Here is a 19,974-nt window from a genome sequence, read left to right on the forward strand (position 1 = left end):
GGTTACTCCTCTCCTGGGATTCTTTGGATTTAATTCAGCACTTATATAAATAGCAATGTAAATTACATATCTATTGAATTAGGTATAGTAATAATGGTGTAATATGCACCATGCTACTTATTACTGAATGTGCAAATTGAAGTTAATTTACTCAAGAAGAAAATAGTTAAAAAAAATCATAATACTGTTGAAGTTAAATGTACTCCGCTGTACCTGAGTTAGCTAGATACAAATTGCAAATACTTTACTGTCACTACAAGTTTCTCTGCTGTTCTTCCACTAAAGCAAAGTGTTCTTTTTTCCCCATTTGTGGAATTAATTTCTTTCACAAATACTACTACACACTAAAATTGTTGTATAGCAATGTTGCATGCACCATATTAGAGTTGAAATCAGGAAGCCAGAAGAAAATTCTGCAATTACCTAGTTTGACCTCCTACATAACACAGGGCACAGAGATTCCCTGAATTATTTCCTGCCTGAACTAGAGTTAAAAATACATTTAATCTTGATCTTAAAATGTCCCACTATGGAAAGTTCACCACAATTCTTATTAAAATTTACCTTGAACTTGTCTGAATTTCTAGCTTTTGGTCCAGATGCTTACAATACTTTTATCTGGAAAACTGCATCATTGTGTCGTTAGCAACATTTTACTCCCTCTTTTTGATTTGTGATGAAATTTAATCTCCTTTGTGTAGCTGACCTGCTTAACCTCCTCCCCCTAATCCCCTAATCATTCTCACAGTTCTTCTCTAGACCTTCGTCACTTTTTCAAAATCCTTTCTCAGGTGTGGACATAGAAAAATATTTTGAAAACGAGTATGAGTGGTACCATTGTTAAGTACAGACAAAATGTGACATCCTTGTTTAGATTCAGAGTTCCCATTTAAATAGCCACAGAGCACACGAGCTGTTTAACTGCCCAGTTAAACTGGGAATCCACACTGAGCTAATTAAGCACTATGAACCACAGGTCTGGAGTCGCTACTCCACAGGCACCCTACCTGCAAGCCAGGCTTTCCTGCCTCTCTGTGTTCAAACATTTTATTTGCTTGTATTTGGAATACCAAGAGGTCCAGATTGCTCTGAAGGAGTGTCAGTCTTCTAATCTTTGCATATTCTAAATTCCGTTGATTTTTAAGATTGTTATAGGCATATCGAAACTCTGAACCTCCTACTTTGTTCTGCTGGAGTAGGATTAACCTCAAACCACCTCTTCAGTCATCTAAAAGTCAGTATCTAGCTGAAGCCAGACAGCAACGGGGCTTCTTTCCCAGCCATGGAAAAAAACATACACTTCTTGAGAGATTCATCCCAACCTAATTTAGATAATTTAGATGCCTGATTTGTTCTCTCTGTAGGTGCCTGTCTCTCACCAGTGACTACACAGGATAGCTAGACAGTATTTGGCTTTGCATTCATGGGGAAAAAAGGAAGATAATTAAAATTGTCGTCACTTATGTTCATGATTCTGGGGGTGAAAATTTCAGAAGCTGCTAGAACAATGCTGAGCAAATGAAACTTGAGGGCAAAACCGAAGTCTGACATTTCTATCACGGCCGTTCCCCTGTGTCACAAAGGGTGAAGCAACAAGCTGGAATATTTGGCTCTTAAAAGAAACATCAGTACATTGATATTCCATCAATCCCTCACTAAGCACAGGGCTTGCCTTGATATTACCTTGCTGTTTTGGGAAAAGTGTATAATTCATGACAAAGATGGTGTAACTGGAAAGTATTTCAAAGTTAGTATGCCTACCACGGTCATTACATTCAAAAAACATGTTACGTTAAGTTTTGCTGCAAATGCTGCTGCTAATTCAACATGACGGTATACTTGTGACTATATTACATCTTTCCGTGTGTGTTATAGTGGTTGACTGAGGGGAAAATGGTGTTGATTGAAATAGCACAAGAATTCAATAGATAGATGGTTAATAGAAACTATATGACCACAATTTTTGCTGCTTGATAGCAGGAAACAGAGTAGTTGACCTATGGAAGACAAAAGATGTTATATTAGAATATAGAACCTCCCCATGAGAACATCTATCAAAAACAAGATCAGTGTGAAGAAGCCATAGATAATGAAAGCATGCAAAAGGGTGCATGTGAAAGATGGAAATGATGACCCTAAACTGGTTGAAAAAAAATATTATCAGGGAAGAACCTCAGTAGTGAAAGACTGTGCCTGACTGAGGCAGCAGCAAGGACAATGAAGACAACTGCCCTACTTAGTGGGCTCCATAAGACCTCAAGAACAAGTAAATCAGTGTAAGAATGAAGAAAAAAATATGCCATCATCAGAACATTCATATTTGGTACAGTAATGTAATGATCTAAAAAGAAGACTAAAAGGAGTTTGGAAGGATGTGTCCAGAAGAACACAGAAGAGTGTTAGGATGACTCTGTCAGATTCAACTCAAATGGATGGGAACTCATTATCCAGATTCTGTGTTGTAGCTGGATGAGATGGCTTGACCAAATGATCAGAATGAGGAACAAAAGGATCCCAAAGCAGGCTTTTGTGCTAGATGCCATCCTCCAGATAAAATAGATATCTTCACGAATCATGCAATTAACATCTCTCTGAACACCAGTAGGGCTTCATGTCTGTTTGCTGCCCAGTTGTTTAAACTCTTCCTTCATGGCTAGGTTGCTGCATGCTGAAGCTCAGAGTGAAATTCAAAAGCAAGCACCTGCTAATCAGGCACATACTAAGCATGAAGTCTAACACCTTGTCATGGAATTATGCCTTTGGTGGCAATTTTGCAGACTTTTCATGAGAAACTTGTGAGCACCCAGGCTTTCTGGGCACATAAACAGCCACCTGCCTCTGCAAATTTGTTGCTTTGATTGCAGAGGAACAGCAGGCCTCTCAAAATGTGGACAAAGGGCTGTGAAGGTTGTGAAAGAAAGATCTCCACTCTCACATGCCCAGACAGAGCTCAGACCTAAGCACACACTTTTGTCCTCCTTCCTGATGCCCTGGTTTCCCCAGGAAAAAAAAATCTGGGCACAAGTGCTAAGCAGGAGCTGTGCTTGTCCCAACCAGGTCTCCAGTCATTCAAGTGAAGGGACCAAGACCACCAGATTAGAGCAGCTTAACCAATCTGGTCATTTAGACACAACCTGTAACACTTTTGGAGATGGGACATTTCTGCCCCGATGAATTTTGGGTGTGGAGTCTGTTGGCATTTTCAACTTTAATTTTAACCTATTTCTTCAGTATTATCAATGTATCTGATCTGCTTCAGTTCTTTGGGAAACGGAGACCCGCTTATTGGACCTGTGTCAACTCTGGTTTGTAGACATCCAAGCAAAGGATCTGTTTTATTTGGGTAACACATTCATATGTCAAACCTTGCAAATTGTACCTTTTATGTCTAATAAGGCCTGCTGCCACTCCAGTCCCTGTTCACTGAATGTTTGGATGCTGTTTCATTTGTCTTGGCATAAAACATTGGGGTGTTTTCAGACTCTGTTTGCTTTTCTTCCATTTTCTATAACTCTAAATTTATTCTGCAATGTCTCTGGCCTTCCACTGGACTTGCATACCTAATGTGTTATACCTTGTACGCTTCCGTGTTCATGCTGCAGACTTGTGTTACTGCAGATTGATGATTTATTGCCCGCTAATACCATGTTATACATTTTCCAAGAACTATGTATCTTCTTGAGCATTCAAAAGATAGTATTAGTGTTTTACTGCACTAAACGTGAAAAACCAAACAAATCTATGATTTTATGAAAGTGTAGCTCCTCTGTAACAAGAAGAAAGATATCACAAAGATAAGGTGGTTTATTTTAAATCTTAGATCCAACAATATATTAATGCATACCTTCAGAATTACAATAACCTTCCCAGTGATGTGCACGGCATTTAACAAAGTAATAAAGAATAATAGGGACGGAGTTACTGAAAGACAATTGTTATCCTCCATAGTGAAGGGTTCCAGGATCTATTCACCTGATTAGCTAGGATTATCAAGAAATGTTATGATTTAATTGAAATTTTCTGGAGTTTGTGTGGACACAATACAGCTATCACTTTGCATTCACTGCTATCAAATAGGATAAAATAGATGCCTAAATTGATATGAAGTTTTTAAAAGATAAAATTTTGTCAAAAGCTCTCAAATCCCACTTTCAAAACTCATTCACACACTTCTCCACCCTAAGGTCATAAATGAGCTCCTAAGTCCCTTGGTCAATTTAAAAATGGAGCTTCTATGTCAGGTTTACTTTGTATAAAATATTTGTCCACTCTGCCCAATTTCTTTCTCCTATGTAAGTACAGTGTGGAAGAACTTGCTAAACTTTCTGTCTAAATCACAGAGCAGAATTTGGTAAAATGGATTGCTAGTTTCCTGCAAATACATGGCCTATAGGAGTAATCACTTTTCACAGTGATTCGTAACAGCAGGACATACATCTTTTTGCTTCAGTTATCGTCCCTGGCACCTTGTCACTGTGGAAGGCAGAAGACCAAAGTAGCTGGTAAGGGCGATTCGCTAGCTCAGAGTAAGGTTATTCCAAACAACATCATCAACTGTTTGTCAGATTCTGTCTTCACTCCTCCTAACAGAAGGTGATTTCCATATTTACCTGGCAATGCCAAGGTATTTAAGAATGATATTTGTCGGACATGTTGTGTTTCAGATGATTAAGGTAAGGTTCAGGTTGGGCTCTACCAAACTACATACCTAGAGATGGGGTCAAACTCTAGTGTCTCTTGTGTGTCAGTAGATGATATAAAGTATCCATGATTAAAGGAGATGTAACAGAGAGCAGTTGGCCAGTATAGGCATATCTCCTAATTCCCAGTATTCTCTTATTGACATCAGATCTACCTTTAGGGCACCAGTGGAAAATGAAGGGTGGGTCGGCATGCCTGTGTGCACCCAAGCACCTGGTCTCCTTTTCCATCTGTGCTGGCAACTCTTCCTTCCCCTCTGACAACAAACTTTATGCCTTCAGGTATTGTTTCATTTTTCTCCAAGCAGTTCTCCAGTGTATTATACTGCAATTAATGTTTTTTAACTTCTTTTGGAACATCCTCCTGATGCTTCCTAGTAGGTATAATTTTGTTGCCCATTAGCATCATGTATCTGGATATTTGAAAATAGGCTAAATCATAGAAAACATTCCAGATGAAAGCTCTGGAATTGGAAACATGATTAGAACTGACCTGCGACAACAGAATCTTTTGTTCCTTCTTCTGAGAGGTCTAACTCAACGCTATGCACACTTTCCCTAAAACTCTTATACCTCTTTCATTAACTTTTAAAGACATCAGTAGAACTTTGTCCACTTACTGTGGATATATAAGAAATCAGGGGAAAAAAAATCTCATTAAAAATGACGTGTTTGGGCTTTACGCTATGTTTAGTGTTGCTATGCAGCTGCACTGCTTGGCTGTCTTCAAAGATGGCTGTGCGAGTTGGACCTCATTGCACAGTGTCGTATCTCATTCTTTCATGTCTCGCCAATTAAATTATCCTCCCCGCCCTTTATTCTGCCAAGGCAATACAACCAGACAAAATAAGGTCACACTTCTCAATTCTGGCAATGAACTGGTGATGTAGGAGAACCAAGCATCTAAGATTCGTTCTTCCTCTGACCCTCAGTAAGATAACATTGTCTTTCATTTTTCAAAGATTTGGTGCATCTGTTCAAGTCAATAACACCAAATCTGTCTACCAAAGATTTGTTCTCTGCTAGAGCTGAGTCTGAGAATTACAAAAAAATGACACTATAAAGAGTTGGAATACAAAAATTAAATACAAACAATATTAAAAATAAAGCATTACCACATTGCTGTTATTCTTTGCAGAGTATTCTGATATAATGGATTAATAACAATGTAGAATAGAATACATAGCTGTAGCACTTTTCATGCTTCCCATCCGAAATCTCAAACCAAAAGTCATAGTGATGACTGGAATCTTACAGGGCCCTGGTGAAACAGGCACTTTTACCTCTATTTTACAGATTTTGTAAGGGGGGGAAAAAAAAAATAGACTTGATTGTGCTGTTGTGAGGCTTGTGTTAGAGAGTACTGTGGCTCTGCGTCACAGAATTGGGAGCTTCTGGAGGCAAGGAGAAAGGCAAAGCATTTTCAGGGACAAAGGAGGAACACAGCTGCTGTACCAGCATGGTGGCTACCGCGTGTGCTGCTGCCAGAGCAGAAGAAAAAGGGCTGTGGCCTTTTCTCTCACTTCATGCAGTCCATTGCCAGATTGGAGGCTGGACGGAGGTTGTCCTTCTCTGCTGGTGCAGCAGCTTTCCCTCACCTCTCCTGCAGGGGCCAAGGCATCCCAGTCTGCCCTGCATGGCTTGCCCTGAGTGACCTGTGCCTGGAACAGGTGAGAGACCTGCAGCCTTTACGACACGTGGGTTAAAAAACCCACAGACTTCACATTTTTCATGAAGACTAACATGTCAAAGTGCTGCTGCCGCTTGTGCTTTTCCTACCAGAGCAGCTTCTGCATCAGCATGTTAAGTAGCATCTTACTGAGACCTAGGGAGGAGATGTGGGTTGGCTACAGAGAGCCACGCAGAGCTCCGAGCTGATGCTCGCTGCTTTAGAGGATAACGAGAGACATGCCTGGTGCAGGTGAAACATTTAGTTTTAAATGGGCATCTGATGTCTGTCCATGGCAGAGGTCTAATTTAGACTTCCTTGATCACCGTGGCTGGCACACTCCCAGGTACTGCATTATATTAACAAGGTTCATAAACTGTCAGATATAACTCATCCACTTAACTCTCTGCAATGAGGCACAGACTCTGAGGACACGGCCTTTCCGAGAATGTTCTCTCTTTATAATTCGTCATTCCCCCAAATGCCTCGTGTGATATGATGTTCCTGGAATCTTCGGCTAAAAGGATCAAGGGGGTTTTGGTCACATATAGCGCAGAATTTATTCATACGTTTTCTGCCACCCCAGGCGGTGACTGGGACCTTTGCCATCAAGCTATTTCCATTCGGGCCAAGGAGATCACTATTTTTCATGCTGAATAAACAAAGGAGTGCTCCCCTGCCCTTCAGGAGAAGGGCTGTAAGGGGAAAGGTGCCTTTGGCCGCGGAATTCAAACTGTCCTTCCACTTGGAGGCTCTAGAGGGTAATCTCTCTTCGTACCAGCCTAGGCTGCATGGTGTGATATTCCTTTAAACTCTCCAGCGGTTCTCCTTTTGCAGGAAGGGTTTCACAAAGCGCACTGGCATTTGCTTTCTGAAGCCTGCTTAGCTGATTTTGCTGAATGGAAAAGGTAGCACTGAAACATATCTTTTATTATAGATTACAAAGGTGGAAAAAAGCCTGCAGTAGGCTAATGCTGAGAGGAAAAATAGCATTGAAACATAAGCTGAGTTCAGTTACTTTAAACATTACATGTCACAGGAAGACGTTTTATTGACCTTGAAACCCCCCTGACACTTGGTGGTCTTACATTGTGCATCTAGAGCAAAATCTTTGTGCTAAGCAAGGCATTTCCTAGGGAGATGCAATGATGTGGAGCACCCTATGCAGACTGCTTTGTATTTTCACTGAGATACCTCTTTCCTTATTCCAGAGCATGAGGTTTGAGGGAGCTATTTGGTTAAGCTAGGTTAATTCTTCCTCAGCTTCCTTACATGTGTTGCAAGAGAGAGAGGCTATCCTGTCAGAAATCCCACCTTCCCATCTTTTGCATGGGCACAGCCAGCCAAAGAGCACAGGCGAAGCCTCCCCTGGACTTAATCACCTTCCTGGCAGCTCTTTTGCTGATGGTACTGTCAAAGAGATCTGTTCCTTCCTCTGCTGTTAGTCCACAATTCCCACTGGACTTCTGAATATTACTGTATTTTAATAACCAACCAACGTTTGGGTTTTACCCCATCAGGCCCTATTCATCTAGATCACACCATCTAGAGCTTTTCCTATGAATGCCCTATTTGTTTTTCTTTGCGTAAGTTAAAGTAATGAACTTGATTCTTCCTGTTCCTGAAGAGCTGCTTCAGCTGAGCTGGGCACTTTGCATACCGTAAATCAATCCGCCTTGTCAACGCCACCACCACCAGCCATGGCAGGAGCCCTTTGATCGGAGCGGTTTTAGGCTGTTACACGAGGACCACCACCATGACGGCAGTGTAGTGCCAGCTGTCACGTACCATGAAGCGTCCTGACACTGTGACCGCCATGAGAGTCTTCAAATAAACAGCAATTCATCACTGGGAAAACAAATAGCATCACAGGGAAAAAGTCATTTGTTACTGGAAAGTCTCCCTCACCTCTGATGAAATGTTGTGGCTCTTGCCATTTCTGTGACAGCATTGCTCTAACTTAATCTAACATGTAATGATGGAGCAGAGCAAATTACCTGTGCTTCCTTTCTGAACTTTTACTCTACAGTTTTCATGGGTGGCCACGATCCTGAGGAACTGGCAGACACAACAGCATATTAGTCCCTTTCTCATCCTCTGCTCCCTCTCCTCTGAAAGCTCCTGTGCCCCGGATCCATGGGCCTGGTGTTCACACTCACATCGTCGAGGTTCACTTGCCATATGGGTGCCTCAACGTGGAGGGATGGGGTTTCACTGAACAGAAGCACTCATATGTGTTTGTTTATCAGGAATTCAGAGTTCTCGTGCACCATCAAAATATTTCCCCCTATACAATCTGCACAAACTTCAGATATGCTTTTTTTTTTTTCCTGCTGCCCCTCAAAAGAGTGAGTAGCATTGATAATCAACTGTTTCTTCTAACGCAGTTCAATTTAAAATGCTAGGCATTCATTTGGTGGGCTGTGAGCAGTCTGTGGCTTTGTTAGATCTGCAGCATAAAGAACCAATTTTTCTTATCCTAATCCTATGGCTGTCTGGAAAAGGTGACACACAGTTAGACATAATGATAAGAAAAGCTACTGCTGCCAAAGGCAGTCAGATACCAAAGCCGGATGATTAAACCATTCCAAAGCATTCCCAGAGACAAGAGGGGAAAAAGGTCCAAAGTTTTTTTCCACAGAAGTTTTCTTGATATAAAACCTTCAGAGCAAAGCCCACATACAGAAGCATATACACTTTTGCTTTAATAATCCATTCCTATTATTAACAGAATGACCAGCGTGATATGTATTTTAAAGCCTTTTACTTTGTTTTTTATTGTTTCAACTTCATTCTTTGTTTTGTTGTTTTGCTGTTGCTGAGTCGATAGAGGCAGCTGGCCTTGTTTTAAAAATAAATGGGATGATTTTTCCCAATATACACAGCCCTAATGGCTAAACCCCTTTGATGTGAACAGCAGTCACTGCACACTGTTGACCCCTGTACAATCAGAGCTCTGTTCTAACAGTGACAACTTCGGTTTCAGAGCCATGCCCTGAGAGGAAACAGAGCAATAAACTTTTCTGTTCTCAGGACTTCCCATAGACTCAGTTTGGATGGAATTAACAAAAATATGTAATCAAATACATCATTTAACCCTAACCAAGTGAGAAAAGGTAAAGTGGAGACAACTCCACAAAAGCAGAAAAAAAGAAAATTAAAAGTTCTCTAGTTTTTAACAAGGTGGTTTTTGCAGCACTAACCCCTTCAGCCTGCACTGAGCAACGCGGACTCAAGCTGCAACCAGTACCTGCCGAATGCAGCAGGTGGAGAATTTGGTCCCAGCTTCCCAGTCCTATCATGGCTCTAAGCTGTGATTTGGGGTTCGACGCTGGTCAGCCTGCTGTCGCCTCCCCGCTGCCCCTTGAGATGTGGCTGCTTCAGCTTCCTGAGGGAATCCAGCAGAGTCCCAGCCGGGACGTTTCACCTGCCGGAGCAGGAATGTGCAGTTTGGCACCGAGCCTGAATCTACAAGATGCTCCGCTGTTGAGCGGACACGGAGGACAGTAATCAGCAATCCCTGGTTCCGTCTCATACAGGCTGATGGACCCTGTATTTGGGGGTTGTCTTTGATGTCTGAAGCAGGAAAAAGGACATCCTATTCTTTAGCTGTGAGATGAAATCATGGAAAAATGCCAAATACCACGTGGTTATCAAAAGCATAAATCACACCGAAATACCTAGGAAGAGGGAAGGTCTGTGGAAAGTTTGAGGTCAGATTTGCAGAAAAGTCTCGCTAAACTTTCAGGAAATTTGGGTCAAGCCGAGTGTCTGTAATATAGCTTCAAAACAGGTAAGTATCTCTCGCTTTCTACCATTGTTAAAGGTTTGCACAGCTCTTATCTGACAAGCCACAGTGCTGTGATTTTCAGTGCCCCTGTGGTCTCTTCAATTCATCAGGTGAAAAAGCTTGCCAGGGAAGACACTAAGGGAACGGCTGCCCTGAACAAGACAGAACCGCTCTCAAGCTCCCAGCAGCATTTCAAACAAAAGCATTCTAGCAGGTCTTCATGGTGATCTTCAAATGCTTATACAAAAAGGAAATCTCCAGAAAATGAATAGTCCACCGAGAAATAAAGAAAGACTTTATGCTAAGCACCTTCTAGACAGCTGTTACAAAAAGATTATGATCCACTAGTTGAAATAAATGCAATTTTTATCACATTTCTGTTTTCCAATGTGTCTAGATTTGTCTGTATTTATGATTCATGTTTTTACTGTGCCTGTTGGAAAAAAAAAAAAAATCAAAAACCTCTGGGACAGCTTTCAGCTTCAGAAAGGAAAGAAAAGGAATTTGACAACAACACAGGCTAAGAAATTATGGATTTGGTTTGGTTTGGGTTTAAATTTCATGATTGCCCACTAGGTATCACTGTGGACATGGCAATTTAACATTGTCTTTCTTTAATAATTATTTTGTTGCACGGAATAAAGCTACTTGGCCATACTAATGAATTGCTCTTTCCAGACAGCACATAGATAGTTAATTCTGTAGAATAATGACTGCAAGGCCACACAGTCTACATTCCCCATCAGGAATCTGGCCTGATATCAATAGTTTTCTAACGCTCCTTTTATGATGAAAGATAGTTAAACTTGGAGGAATGACAGGGTTCTCATAACGTTAAATGCAAGCACAAATAAAAGCATACCTCAACAGAGTCGTTTCCATGGAACATAGCTTGAGTCTTATATTAAACTCCAGCAATGATGTTCACTCACCAGTGCGGCACTGCTGCAGGCAGCGAAATCATGCTTGAAAGGTTTTTTGCAGGGGGCAGCTTTAGAACCCCCATGACACTGACTTAGTTCTACAGATATTGAGAGAAAGGTCTCTGTCTCACCATTTTTGCTGAATAATGAGTATGATTTTTCTGAGAATCAATACAGTGGAAGCTTTCTAGATAGTAATTCTCCAGTTCTTCAGTTGCTCATAATGTGTGTGTGTATATATAGATATATATATGTATCTCCAGCCTCCAAAAATCCATTTTAAAGAAACAATGTTCCTTAAATGCACAGCATTACAAAGCTTTATATGTGCAGTCCCCTGTAAGCTTAAGAAATATGATTAAATTACACATGGGCAGACATGTAACATCACAGCTTTACAATATAAAGTTCCCAGGGCCAAAATTAACCTCCATTTAATTCTGCATTATTATTGCTTAAACTAGCCCATTTTTTACTAAGGTTTTAAAACCATAGTGTTTGTAGAATCCTGCAAAAACTTAATAATGAAAAGTAAATACATAAGCCTGTTGTTTCAGAAGACACTGTAACATCTTTCCATATGAAAACACAATGATTTGGGGGTTTTTTGAGTCTGAAGTCCATTTTCCCTGACAAAGTCCATTTCCCCTGACAAAGTCCTTTTCCCCTGACAAAGCCCAGTTATAAAATAAAACACGCTCATTCAGTGAAGCCAAGGCCATGTACTATTTCCATAACCCTTAACTCATTCATCTTCATCTTGAGCCTTCTCCTCATCACCTTATCCCACTCAGATCTTACCCACTTTTAGTTTTTGCTTCTTCCTTGCTGTCATTCTTTTGTTTCAGGTGTCCAGCTTAATAAAGATAACTCCTAATAATTATCTATATAGAACTGCTTTAAAAGAGGGAAAGGTGGGGGCCTTGACCAGGAATGATGAGTTTTCATATAATAGCCTTCTTCCCAAATCTGGTGCTATTTGCAGTGTATGAAAACATTCATCTCCATAAAAGAAGTGAGGAAAAATGGCAAGAGAGGATTTTGATCAATATCGATTCTGATTAAGCTTGATCACAGCACTTGACATTTTGAGCAAGTCTGGAAGTACACTCACAGAAAACTCAGGATCTGCTAAGAGTCTCTAACAGCATAACAGGACATTGCTGACTTGGGTGGGGAATATTCTGTCTACTTTGTTGTTTGGCTTGTACGGCTATAATAAGGCAATATGATGCATTAACTTAATTCTGTAATTAATCTCATTGCCAAACCTTCAGTAGTGTTATTGTATCCCTGATTTATTTTAGCCTTTTGCTTGTCTTCATTTTTCCCTTGGCAGAAGGAACGGTAGTTTCATCAAGGTGTTTATGGATGAAAAAAAAAATTAAAAAAATTTTAAAAGTGTTTGAGATCATTGTATATAAAAATGGTCATCAGATGCCATCAAAGTAACACCCAGGGAGCTGGTGCAGGGATGGGAAATGTGTCACTTTTAGAAAGAACAGTGTTCATTTATACTCTCATATGGACATATCAGGGAAAGTTGTAAAGAGCAGATTTTTTCAAGCTGCAGAAAATGAGGTTCATAAAAACATGCATTCACTAATCACTGTATGTATAAATGAGCAGGAGTGCTGTTAATGGTTCCTTCTCTGGAGGCCCGTACTACAGCATTAAAATGTGAATGGGACAGATGCAGACACCTAATCTGGATGGGTCTGGGATCCAGAACTGATCTTCTGTTCATTGCACCTATTTCTTTTTATCGCTACATGGTTTATAAAAGAAAGCTCAGTTAATTAAAAAAAAAAAAAAAAAAAAAGGCATAAGGGGATGCAAAGCAACAAGAGTTTTCAAGCTAGCTTTCCAGGTTTTAAACTGATTTTCTAAGACAGTCAGGCTCCTTCTCTTCTTTATCATTGAGGACTCATTCCCTTCCTTCTCCCATAAGAAAAAAAAATCTTTCTGATATACTGAATCACGAAGACTCTGCTGTGTAATTCTCATACTGCACTCAGCACCGCTGTGTTTGAAGGCTTCCCAGGAATATATTAAGCGATGTGACTAACCTCTATCATTTGGGTTTGTTGTTGGTTCTTTTTTTTCCTCATCTTCTTCTCCAGGGGAAGGAGTGTGTTCAGTGAAGTGTTTTGTTTGGAATTTATTTTTTTTTATTTTGTGCTGTACATAGATACATTGCAGTGTGTTTTTCTTAGAGTCAAAGAAATGCATCTTGCACTATTAACAAACGTGGTAAATTTTGTGAGAGCCCTTTATCCATGTGGGAATTCATTAACAATTTTAGCTGACTGGTCCCCAAGAAATCTCTGCTGCGTGCACAGATGAGCTGTACCCTTCCTATAGGAAGTCTTAGTCCACCGGGGAGAAAGCATGTTCCTGGTCTTCATCCTAGAGGTCTCTGTAGCCCCCATGGGCTCAGGCCATCGAGCATCCTCAAAGTAAAAACTGCCACTTTTCCTTCTTAACCTCAGTTCTGAGGGTGTGCCCTCTGATGATGATGCAATTAGAAGATAAATCTTGAATGGCTGTCACTGGATTAGAACTGATAAATTGCTTGGTTAAAAAAAGAGGAAAAAAAAACCAAAAACAAAATACTAACGTGATGTTCAAATCAAAACAAAATTATTATGTGTACCAAGCAAAGGGTTGGATAAATGGGGGAGAAGGGGAGGTTTATTCTATGAACTCTGATTGTCTCATGGGAAACAATCTTCCATTTGTATTTAGAACAGAACAATTTCTAGCTTTAAGGCACTCTTTTAATCAGCAAGCTCATCTGATGAAATGCTGTAGGATTTACTTATATATCAAAGAAGTTCCCTAGACATTTAAGGGATGCAACTGAATACAATTAAAAGATCAGTTGTAAGCACAGTTTGTGATACAGTTTGTTTGCTGCGCTTTGTGAGAGAAGTTTAGTTAATAACGTGAACTTGTGGTCGTTTAGCAGAGAGTAAAGTATTGAACTCTATTACAAGAAAAGCTTTACCATTGTGGCCTACTAGGGATGCAACTATTCAGCTATCTTGGATCTGATGGTCTGTAAAAAGAGAACAGAGAAACTATTAAGCCAAGGTTCACATCCAAGAATGGAATCATTTATGAACAACCTTTCTGGGCCTAATTCATTGCTGAATTAAACCTCATGTAATGTCATTGAAGTCAATGGGGTTATGCAGGGCATAAGTCAGTGGAGCAAATTAGCCCTCTGTCTTGAAGCCAAGAAACCAAAGGAAAGAGTGATCCAATAAAACGGAGATGAAATGCTGATATTAGCTGAATGCCACTGTTCTTGGTACAGTGCGTTCTTTGTGTCCAGCGGTGAATATTTCATCCTTCCCAGGTGTAAAATCTTCCCAGCAGCACTATAAGGCAGATTTATAATAAATGACAAAATTAATGATTTAGTTCTGTTGTAATGCAGTTTCTGGGCTCCCAACAGGAACTTTAGCAGTTAGCAGACAACATCTATGCTGGCTGTAGTGTGATCTCCAAATCAAGCCTTAATCTCTTCAGAAGAGCCTTGGGGCTGGCTTTTTTTTTCCCCTATAGCCATCTCTCACCCATACAGATGTTAGAAGCAAGGACTCATAGGTATGGAGAGCTTCCTACATAGAAAACTGACAGAAATACCAGGAATATCTGTGTAAGAGCTGGAGTAAATTAGGCACGGTCACTGCCTCAGGTATAGAGGCACTAGGAAACAGAATGGAACTGTTTGCATTTCATGTATACGGGTAATATTAAGGGTTTTAAGACCCCATAATATTGCAGTGATTGTAGGTGTGCCTTGGATTAATGAAAAAAAAAATAATCCATTTGCACTAGCCAGCATTCATAACAATACATGGTCTTCTCCCAGATTTCACCCTTTTTACTGTCTGACCCACTGATTACTTTGGCTGAAATTAAGATCATCATCTCCCTCAGCCGGAGATTATGGGTTTTGCGCCACGCACACAGAGAGCTCAGTCCTGGCTGGAGCCTTTAGGCATTTTTCTTATTCATATAAAGAACTAATTCCCAAAGTCTACAGTTGGGTTTGCAGCTTATGAAAAGACCTCTGTGAGGTGACCTGTACAGAATAACACATTTCGACAGCACGGCTCACTTTTCACTACAAAGAGATCAAACAACCGGAATTCTTTTGACATCCTACCATGCAAATTTCAGTGGGGAGCTAAAGGGTGAAAAACAGGTTGTTGGCAATCAGCGGAGAAAACTCTCCGGACCTACACGTAAGGGAAGCCATGTAAAGCATGCAACACGTGGCACGTGCTGCTGCTCCAGTGTTTGTTCTGTTGCTTCTGGTGTAAATTCTCAGTGATGATAGAACTTGGTGTAGGCACTAGCAGAGGACTCACATGATACTTGCCCCATGGCATGTGTGATATTGGCCATTTATTCCCTTTTTTCTATTTTTTCAGGTGATAGGGTAAGATAAGCAATTTTCCATAGTACTCGAGGACTACTCCAGATTTTCATTTTCTTTAAATCTTGTTGCTTCTGTTTACAATTCACTTCTGGGCATGGTCTGAGGAGAGGAGTGAAGGGAACAAGATATGAATTTGCCAGCTGCAGCACGTGATGCTGATGTAAATACATCCAGACCCATCCAAAGTGCTAGATAGGTCTTGAGGCTTGGGGGTTATCACAGATACAGGAACCAGTCCCACTAATCCACAGCACTAATCTCAAGTGATAAAGTATCACTATAAAGTGGGTTTACAAGTGCACTGAATTCCACTTCAGTTTAGGTGGCAAGGTTCTGCTAAAAACAGAGTTCTGCTAGAGGGTCAGGTTTTGTTGGATGACAAATCTGATTTTGACAGAAATATTTACATTTTCAGTGGCTAAAAGTCCATCCATCCAACCACCCATCTGGTTTTCAACAATTAAAAAGAACCTACTTCGGTAACGGAAAATTTTTGATCAATTGTTGGAAGTTTTATTGAAGGGTCTGTTTTACAAGAAAGATGCAAAATTCCCCTGGCTATTTCCAATTAAAATTACCAAACTGTTGTGAAGAATTATCATTACCTCATCAAATAGACTCTGGTGAATTTTGTTATTTCTGTTTCTGTTGTTGCTTTTCTAAAACCAACTCTTGCTTTTCTATTGCATTTGCTTTACATTTAACGCTATTACCTTTTGTTTCAGCTGGCGGGCTTCATCTATGCCTGTTATGTTGTGAAATGTATTACTGAAGAAGAGGACAGCTGTAAGTACTAAAGCTTTATTACATACAAAATTAATTCTTTTTTTTTAAAATCACCCCTCCACTATGCTGGCTCTTGCTGACTTCAACCTAAATGCCTTATTATACTGTAGCCAGCGCATGCTTTCTGTCCATCCTTCTTGATCTAAAATTTGCAAATGGCTGAAAGACAAAGATGTTGTGAAATGCAGCTTAAAAAATACACACTCTTTTCTTCTGAATTTTTTTCTCCTCACAGCTTAGCTTAAGACATAGATAAAAAAAGCAAAAATCCCAATTGGTTATTACAAGCTTTTTTTTTCTTTTTTTTTTTTTCCTTAGTCCAGATTGTTATTAACTATCTTCACAGTAATTGGTTACCACTGAGGGCATAGCTCTTCTGTGTTGTGTGTTGGCTTGTAAAAGCACTTCTGGCAAAAAAATACCTTTAGATCATTGCAGGACCTTCATTTATGACAGGTGAAACTGTGGAGCTCCTCTTTGTTCCTGCTGCTCCCAGGGTACAATTACAAGGAGCGAAATTATTTCATATAGATGTATGTTTGTGTTTCTTCTGCTTATTTATATCAATAGAAGCCTGTTGAGCAGAATTTGCTCTTATCACATGCTATGGAGTCAAGCCATTTCGTTTTTTCTCTAGTCTAACCTTGATTTTTTTAAAAACGGCCACTGCAGCATTTCAGTACATCTTGGGATTCATACTACAGCACTTTAGAAACAAGTATCAGAACTGCATGTAACTTTGATAAAATATACATGAATCCTAGAGAGAGCTCTGCAACAGGAAGCTAAAGGGGTTTTATTTGATGGAGAGCACTGCTAGGGCTGGTGGGGGTTCCTTTGTGTGTTCTCCTGCGTAGAAAATAGCTGCAACCCTATAATCTATTGGCAATCCAGTGCCACTGTGAGCCGTCAAGGGGAGACTTAGTGCCAAAATCAAACCACCCTTTGGAGCTCTTTCCGACTATCCTCCTTTCAGTTGTCTTTGCATTTCTGTGGAGGCGAGGAAGGCATAAGAGTAAAGCAAGTGGAGCAGGGGTATGGCACAAACAGGTCTTGTCTTTTTAGGGAAGGACCCAGTCACACGTACTTTCTCCTATTTTCCCATTAAGTGCATTCACTATCCACAAAGCTGGAGGAAAATGATTCCTTGCCCCCCAAAACAAAATCCCGTTTAATACTTTCCTGCCCTCTCTTCTGAGGGCTTAAATCTTTTTTTCACTCTTCTGTAATGCTTTTGGGCACGGTATAAGTCAAAAGCAAGGAAAAGACTTGTGACTTGGCTCACCAAACAAGCACAGAAGTTGGAGCACGTTTGAGAGATTTCTCCCATGGTCTGTAAAGCGACATTCCTGGCAGCAAAGTGCTGTGGCCAATATGGTATTGTTCTCTGCTCACTGCGGCGGGAGCTCCCTGTTGTTCGGAAGCTACAGCTCGTCATGCTTCTTTGAACCTTTCCTTGCTGTCGTCTTGCCTGTTTTGAGGCTCTCATTACTTTGTTAGTACACCTCGGCCAGGCCTCCTCTTCCAGCTAAAGAGCCATCTAACCCATCTGTGAGCATCCCTCTGAGGTACCGGCGCGAATCCCCACCCAGCGCAATGAAACCAGCGCAAGCTCAGGCTCCGCAGCTTTCCCTCGGGTGAGGTTTGGAAGTGTGGCTGGAAAAAAAAAGAGAAAAAGGGAACTTCTGTGGCAGAGCTGTCCCAACACCGTAATAATGCTCAGATTGGATTTGGCCCCTCAAGGTGTCGTAAAATTAAAGCAGCTTTAATTTCTACTGAGAGGCTGCATGTAGCAGAGAGTGAGAGCGATTCGAGTTCTCCCTCTACTCAGACATCCACTCTGACGGGTGCCGAGCACTCGCTGCGACAGCCAGGGGCTCCAGTCCGCACAGATACCCCCTGCTCCGCTTTAATTTTAGTTTCTTTCAATCCCATTTAGATACATTTTCTTGCCTTTTCCCTTCCCTTTTGGCAACACATCCATCTATTGTACTCCTCTGAGAAGTCATGTATCCCTTATGGATGCCATGTTATTTAGTATTTATACTCCAGGGGAAGATGCCTAAGCGTAACTTTCTCAATACATTCACAGATGGGGTCATCTCATGCAGACCGAGCGAGTGCGAAGGAGAAAAGCTTTCAGGAAACGTGGAATATGTCCCAGAGCCATTGCTAGAGCTTCCTGCATATGCGAGTCTGGTGTGAGATCACTTCAGATCCCCCAGCTGTGTTTCTCTTCCCATAGTCTCTTCTTCCACTTTTCCAGTTCCTCACCCCTGCATGCTGCTATGGAGCAAGGTCCATATGGGGACCATATGCTGCTATGGGGATGCAGACACCCCTTCTGCCCACAATATTCACCCTCCTCCAGACTTGCTGGATATCTAGCATAGCAGAAAAGAGCTTTAGTCTGCTGCCCACCCACCCCCTGCCCAGCACCCATACCTGCTAAGGGGGGAGGCTGGGCTTGTGCTTGCATGGAGGTTGGCAGCTGGTGTTCCCTCCGTGCGCTAAAGATGTGTCAGCCGTGAAAGAGCCTCTGGTAAAACCAGTCACCCCAAAGCAACTCTCCCACACCACTGCAACATAGTGGGTCACGCCAAAGGGGCATTCAACCACGAGTCCTGTCTGATGAGCCAGAGTCAATAGAAAAAGCCCTTCTGATGAGGCAGAGCCAACAGAAAAAGCCTTTTGCTTCTCAGGATGGACGTCGTGAACACCCATACATGAACACCCATACACTCCGTTCAATTTCTTCTGCTTTGCTGACGGGCCATGGAAGTAACAGCAGTCCAGAAGAGGCGCAAAAGAGGCAGAAACACCGAGCCTGGCAGGAATGGGCAGCAAGGCATGAGACCAGACAGAAAGTCATACAACATCCAAAAGCCAGACATGGGCATGTTCTGGATTTTAACCCGAGGAACGTATCGACACTGCTCTGGAGCAGAGAGGGTGCCACATCTTCTCTTGGCACAGAGCCTCAACTGTAGAAACACAATCAAGTTGCTCTTAGGCTGCTTCAGCCAAATTAGTTTTGCTCTCAAAGTAATTGGAACAAGCTGAAAGAATTACTATTTCTCCATTCTTTATGCAGATTTTATTAAGAGAACAAATGAGCGAGGATAGAATTAAGCAAACATTTCACTAAGATTAACCTGCTCTAACCTCACTAAAGGATTAGGAATGGAACAATACAGTGATCAAATCAGGATCATAACTAGGGCTGAATCAGCAAGTCTAAAGGTTTTAATTACTCACACACCAAATAAATCCAGCAGCAGGCCCCCTAAATCAAAGCACAAGTCTACCTTTCATGAGAACAATCTGCTTTGGGTTAATTCTGCATCAAGGATTAAAGTGGAAGCTGCTTTCCCTCCTGGTACAGTCCCAAGCAGTTGCTCCAACACTGGGTGCACCAGAGCCGAACTGCAGCTCCCATCTCCAAGGGTCAGGCAAGGGTGGCTTTTCCCTGGCTACTACTCCTGGTGGTGGTTTGTCGTTCCCAAAGGTCCCTTCTGCATCACGTTCCCTGTGGCCGCGTAGGGAGGAGGAACTCTGAGGCTTGGAGACCCTCGGCTCTCCATCTGGGAAAGGCGAGCTCAACAGGGTTGCTGCCAACTCAATGCTCTCCTCTTCACTATTGCCACTGG

At 41.4% G+C, this 19,974-nt stretch overlaps 1 protein-coding gene across 2 annotated transcripts in view; it reads left to right on the plus strand.

The window, feature by feature from the left end:
* NKAIN2 (sodium/potassium transporting ATPase interacting 2) overlaps positions 1–19,974 on the plus strand; it is a 561,467-nt gene that overhangs the window by 519,599 nt on the left and 21,894 nt on the right. For both annotated transcript variants that reach the window (XR_012653077.1, XM_075046873.1), the window contains exon 5: positions 16,264–16,324. Coding sequence is in view for 1 of the 2 variants with exons in the window: in XM_075046873.1 (XP_074902974.1) it covers positions 16,264–16,324 (61 nt within the window). In the remaining variant the exon portion in view is untranslated. The remainder of the gene's footprint in view (positions 1–16,263; positions 16,325–19,974) is intronic.

This window comes from Buteo buteo, chromosome 15 (genome assembly GCF_964188355.1).
Source record: "Buteo buteo chromosome 15, bButBut1.hap1.1, whole genome shotgun sequence".
In the NCBI taxonomy this organism is placed as follows: domain Eukaryota; kingdom Metazoa; phylum Chordata; class Aves; order Accipitriformes; family Accipitridae; genus Buteo; species Buteo buteo.